Raw genomic sequence first — 6373 nt, forward strand, 5'->3', positions numbered from 1 at the left:
TCTCTCTTTCACCAATACTTCTGGAGGTCCCATAACTGACCCTGACTGGACCTCTCCTGTAGGGACGTTACCAATACAGCATTGAAAATCACCCTGGCAATCACAGAGTTATAGAAGATGAATTTGTTAAAAGAACTGACTCATAAGGATAAAAAAAGTTTGCTCTGCCATTTCTTATATAGATCCTGTTGTGAGACTAGTCAAGTCTGTCACTGATTTGGACCCCCAAGTAACTCCAGTGTACCACCTCTACAGCCACTCCCTTAGTGGTCCTTGGCTGTGACGATAGCCACTAACCAGTTCTTCAGCTTTGCTGATGTTAAGTTTCAAACAATTCTTTCTACACCAAGAAACAAATTTCTCTACCAGACCCCTATACAGGGTGGTCCAGATCTAATTATTGCAGATTCAGATCGTCTGGATGACTTTGATTTATGTGAGGACGATTCCTGTTCAGTGCGAAGACGATTCTTCATGTCATCAGTTCACGTAATGAAAATTGCATAATTAGATCTGGACCACCCTATACTGTCTCATCCCCCAGAGAATTTCTGTAAGTGACAAGACCTGGTGCTATATTTATACTCAGAGGTGTACAGAGTAAAGGAGACAGGGCTGTTCCTTGGAGTCCTTCAGTGTTGCTTACATTTATATATCTGAGTGGCAGCCTTTGGAGTTTCACAAACATCAGATGAGTCCATTATCCAGGTAAACGTAGGATCTACCTGCATATGTATGGGCTAACCCCTTAACAGGCTGGATGTTAGTGAAGACGCTGGAGAAATCAAAAAACACAGTCCTCAGAGTGCTGCCAGCTTTGTCCAGCTGTAAGTAATTGTAGAATAAGCAAGTGGTTTGCATAAAATGTGCAAATAAATAGCTGGCTGCAAGCAAGTAAGTGTCTGACTTCTTACTGAAAATGAACCCAGAACTCTAACGATAATTTCTATGTAGCATAAATGTCACATAATATTAAAACAAGCTGACCAATATTGCAAAACGGACCTTTCTGGGTACAGAGGCCGAGTACTAAACGTTTGCGTTTGAATGTATTTAAATACAAGCTATAAAACGCAAAGCCGAGTCAAACACAAACAACCTTTCACGCAATTACATCACACTCGTGACAGTGATAGTCTTACGTCTTCCACGTCTTCCGCTTCTTCTTTGTCTTCCTGCTTTGTCTTTTGGCAGACCCACTTGTAGGGCGTTGCTGCCACCAACTGGACTGGAGTGCGGTGCAGAGTATGACGACAATGAGAGTCGCAGTCTCAACCAATCTATACAGAGTTGACCCATTTTGATTAGCAGTGAACCCAGCCAATGAGCGCACGAGGTCCAGGATGTCTCGTGAGACTTGCGTTCACAGTGTCTGAGTTCTCGTTGTCAGTCCTACTAGGCACTCAAAATATCAAAGAAGCTTGTCGTTGAGCTGGAGGAGTCTTTACTTAAATACGTGAATTGTAATGACCGATTTGTTATATTACAATTTTAAAACAGATTGATGTCTCGAGGAAGCTCGAGTTGAAGAAAATATTCATGCACTGTGTGGCGACATCATTTTTATACATCTTTCAAGCTAAACGGGCTCTTGAGCGCCTCTAATTTGCTTAACCTTATCCGTCCGGAACACGGTTCGCAACAAAACCTTACAGGGTCTTTGGCGTCTGACTTTTGATAACAATGGCCTCGGTGTCCAGATATTTCTACGGACCGGAAAGGTTGGAGGATGTAAGTCACGCTTTCTGCCTCCTGAAAGAGCTGAAGGCTTTTTATGATGCCGGTCTCTTAGTAGACGTCACCATTGAAGTAGACTCGCCAGAGCTCTGCCCGCTTTCCGATGCCGCTAAGACTTCACACGCTGAGCAGTCTGGAACGGGTAAGCTGTTTACCTGCAACCGGAACGTTTTGGCTGCCGCCAGCCCTTACTTTAAAAGTATGTTCACGGGGGGCCTTTACGAGAGCAAGCAAGCCAAAGTGAAGATTCATGACGTGGACGCCGAATCAATGGCCCTCATCATCGATTATTGCTACACCGGTAATGTGACCATCAGCGAAGGTAATGTCCAAAGGTTGTATGCCGCGGCGAACATGCTACAGCTGGAATATATCCGCCAAGCCTGTTCCAACTTCATGACCAGGAGGCTGGACCTGATTAACTGCGCTGGCATCCTGAAGTTTGCCGATGCTTTTGACAATCAAGAGCTGAAAAATAAAGCAAAAGCCTTTATTGCGAGACATTTTCATCACTTCTGCAGAAAGGGCAAGGAGTTGTGTGAACTCAGCCTTAATCAGATAAAAGAGATTCTTCAGATGGACACGCTGGATGTGGACAGTGAGAATAAGGTATGTGCAATTGCCATCCAGTGGCTAGAGGCCAATGCAGCAGAAAAGGCTGGGGTCATTCTGGAAGTTCTTAAGTGTGTACGGTGGCCCAATTTCAATGACAAAGACAAGGCATTCATAGAAGGGCTCAAGTTCAAAGTGGACATAAAAAAACAGTGCCTGGAGTTCTTAGAAGCTGCAGCGCAGGATGAATGCAGTCACCTGTCTCTCTCCTTGAAGAGACCTGCCAAGAGAATTGGCATGACCGCCAAAGAAATGATTATATTTTTTGGTGACCCGAAAAATCCAGGCTTATGCTATGACCCTTACTCTGGGGATGTTTTCACTATCGTTTCTCCTCTAAGTAATGTGTCTCTTGGAAAATCTGTCAGAGGCTTTGCAGTTTGTGTTTCTCCTGAGAGTGACTTGTATTTAGCCTTGCAAAAACATATTTGGGTGTACGACGCTGTGCAAAACAGGTGGCATGAGTTAGCACAAAGACTTTTGGATAGAACTGGCATGGATATTGGCTATGTAAAAGGCCACATTTATGTTTTAGGTGGTCGAGATCCTTTGACAAATGATCGGCGGAAGGAGGTGGAATGCTATAGTATTCAGAGGAATGAGTGGAAGTTTGTTGCTCCTTTACCTCATTCAGTTGGAAAAATGGAAGTTGTGACCTTAAACGATTGTCTTTATGTTGTTAGCAACAAAAGGTTGCTTTGTTACGAGCCACACAGAAATCAGTGGCTCAACTGTGCCTCTTTAAAGGCAATCAAGTTCCAAGAAGCCTGTGTATTTCAAGATCAGATATTCTGCATTTGTGAGTCTCCTATAATGAAAGCTTACAACCCATCCCTGGGTGAATGGAGGAGGATTGGGGACATGCCTGTTGACTCCAACACAAACAACTGCCAGGTTGTCCGGCTAAACAACAAACTCATACTTGTTACCACTTCTCATCCTCGCCAAGTTAAAAGCAGTGTTACCATTCATGAATACGATCCAGACAGAGACGAGTGGATTAATATAGGGACAACAATCGGATTGCTGCATTATGCCATTTTCTATGGGTTTATCTGCCTTACTGCTCGGTTTTACCCAGCATGCCTCGAATCAAGGAGGAATTTTGACATGGATGAGGATGATGATCATAGTGGATCAAGTGCAGACTGGGATTTTGAAGGACTGAGTGATGCAGAATCGGAATCTGGCAGCTCCAGCTCATTTTCAGAGGAAGAAACGTGGTAGTGAAATCCATGTTACTGGTATTAAACAGATTTATCTGATTAAATGTTAACCATTTAAATATGGAAGATACTTTTTTTTTTTTGGCTGGATCTCTGATATTTTGGGAAAGTAAGGAAAAAAAGCCTGGTAACATTCAAATTGTTTAAAAAAAAAAAAAAAATTGCAAATGGAGCCCTAGTTTGGTTGTGTGAATAGTCAGAATAATTGCATAATTTTGCAGTTTTATATTTACATATTTAACAGAGGATAAGTAGTCATCCATTTGTTTTTAATATATTTTTTGCCATTATTGAATTGTGAGGTATCTGAAGCCATGCTGCAGCAACAGGGTCAAGGTATTTGTCATCAACCTATCACACATAAACACTCACTGATAGTGGTCAGGGTTAGGGTTAGGGCAGGGTGTTGCCATACCATGTACTTTTGTGGGATGCATGAGGAAACCAGTGTCTCTTAGGAAAAGCCTTGCAGACCAGACCGAAAAATGTCTGTTTCACAGTTCCTATCTGCCTAACAGTTCTCAATACCTGTAGCATTTCAGACGTTAATCTAATTTCACTTTTGTAACAATTAAAATAATTTAACTGTACACAAATCTGAATGGCTGGTGTTAATTTAAAATATTCAATCTGATCTTAAGGTAATTTACCGTTTTAATTAAAAACTATTTGTTTTGTGGATGAATCCAAACAACTGCATTGGTCCCCAGTATAGGTGGGTAAGTGTGAGCACATAAGTATACCTTGCGATGGTCTGGTGCTTTGACTTAAGTTGGTTTATTGCCTTGTGCTCAATGTTGTCTGGATCAGCATCGGCTTCCCCCAACCCAAAACTGGATAAGAAGGTTACATAAATGGATGAAAGAAGCATTTTGCAGCATTTATTTTTGCTACCAATATTTAAATTAAAGGATTCTTTCTTCTTTTTTAAGGTGGTGTGGAGTTAAAATTTGGCACCAGTAATATACACAGAAGATGTGTCAATGAAGCGAAAAATAGTCAGCATTATAACGTGATATATTTTCCCATTTTCTGTATTAGCTTTCTGTTGAGATATCAAACATGAACATATTTTTTTCTTGTCTTTTTTTTAAGCTTGTGGGGTTATCCATGACGTTTCATTACTCATTAAATACTACCTTTCTATTAATTCAGAACTTACTCAGACCAGTTACAGGGTAAGTGTGGGGCGGCACAATGCCTTTTGTGGCTTGTCCTTACTTGGAATACTCTTGCACACCCAAGTGCCCCTCATTCCGAGTCAAATAAGACTTGCCTGACTCGGCATGTTTTGGTAACTAGAGCGTATCGCAGTGGCATTGTTCAATGCGTGATACAAAAAGCAAACACAATTTGACTGCTGCTTTGGCAGCTTATTACTTTTGAGTGAGTGAACGTTTAACAAAATGAGTACGTTACCCTCCATCCAACCATTTTTTGTCCATACTTGTGATTCAAAGTTGCCTTTATTTGCTTCCTTTTTTTGAAATCTTCCCATTAGTGCATATTTTAAGAATTACTGTTCATAAAATACTCAGGGGTGCCTTTAATGTTAACTGTTCCAGAAAATGTGTATGTATTTGTATAATTTGCTAGCACATATTTATGAAGTGATCCATAAAGTGTCCAGGCAGAGACCAAAGGTGCAGTGGTGGTTTTTTAGCTCGTCACAAATGACTGTCCCAGACACATTTCTTGCATGATTTCTAAGCAGTGGCTAACACAGAGGCCTGGTCATCTTGTGTGTCTTTTTTATGTTCTCCCAATGTCAGCATGGAGTTCCTGTCCTATCCCCCAAAGATGTGTGCATTAGATTAATATTATTATTTTAACTAAAAATGATGGTTTAAAAATATACAATAGTTGAAAGGAGACATGAATTGCATCATAACAACAAAGTTGTCCATACATATACAGCACTGTAATTTTTGAAAATGCACTGTACTTGCTGGTCAGAGTAGATGACATTATAATTTCTTGGAAACTGACATTTTGTTTCTGTTCATTTTGCCACTATAGAGGCATGTGCAGTCATTGTAAAGTGAAACGTAACCATTTCTTTTGTTTAGTCCGATTACTTTGCTCATTAAAGAAATTCTTAAAGCACCCCACTGTGCTGGCCTACTTGGATTTTCACCAGAGGTCTGTCGTCCATTCGACAGTGGAATGGATTAAAATCTGCTCTTTTTTTAAAGAATGGACCCCATCATTTATATGTTTCTTTAATTTCTTCCTACAAGGCACTAGCAGCACTGTAAAAGTATTTTTATTCTTCATGATAAGGTACAGTTAGATTGGCTTTATGTTTGTAGCCATCTGAATCAGGGTCCCTGTCGATTGTCATGTCCATGTGATGTGACACTTACTGTGAAAAATAATGCAGCAGTAAGTTTATGAACACATTTTTATAACAAAGGCAATATGATTTTGTACTATAACCTGATTTCGTTTAGTCTTTATTGAAAACTAAATGATATTGTTTTTAACTATTGCCATTTGATTGTCTATAGTGAGTAAAATTGTACATGTTTAGTTCTATATTTGTGTTAAGACAATCTTAAGTGTAATAAATGCAATACATATACAGTAAAACTATTAAATACTGTTATTGGATATGTACTATTTTAAAAAAGAAAAGTTTAAATATACCCAGTAATTTAACAACCAATGCAAAACATAGATGATATCTAGCGGTAATTTCAGAATTATACTTTATCAAATTCTACTTTTATAACCGCTGTTCCTAATACAGGGTGGTCCAGATCTAATTATGCAGTGCCAGATCGTCTGGATGACTT

The 6373-nt window shown here is 39.8% G+C and overlaps 1 protein-coding gene across 1 annotated transcript; it reads left to right on the forward strand.

Annotated features, from left to right (window-relative positions):
- The first annotated feature begins 1357 nt into the window (after positions 1-1357).
- Positions 1358-5563, forward strand: kbtbd7 (kelch repeat and BTB (POZ) domain containing 7). Its single transcript, XM_039745295.1, has one exon. It carries the CDS (start codon positions 1684-1686, stop codon positions 3574-3576), a length of 1893 nt encoding a protein of 630 aa, XP_039601229.1. The 5' UTR covers positions 1358-1683; the 3' UTR covers positions 3577-5563.
- The last annotated feature ends 810 nt before the right edge of the window (positions 5564-6373 follow it).

The sequence above is a fragment of the Polypterus senegalus genome, chromosome 2 (genome assembly GCF_016835505.1).
Source record: "Polypterus senegalus isolate Bchr_013 chromosome 2, ASM1683550v1, whole genome shotgun sequence".
Taxonomy (NCBI): Eukaryota; Metazoa; Chordata; class Cladistia; order Polypteriformes; family Polypteridae; genus Polypterus; species Polypterus senegalus.

What these genes read in the sequence shown, in the direction of transcription:
- kbtbd7 (XM_039745295.1), top strand. Translation starts at nt 1,684, where the DNA reads ATGGCCTCGGTGTCCAGATATTTCTACGGACCGGAAAGGTTGGAGGAT.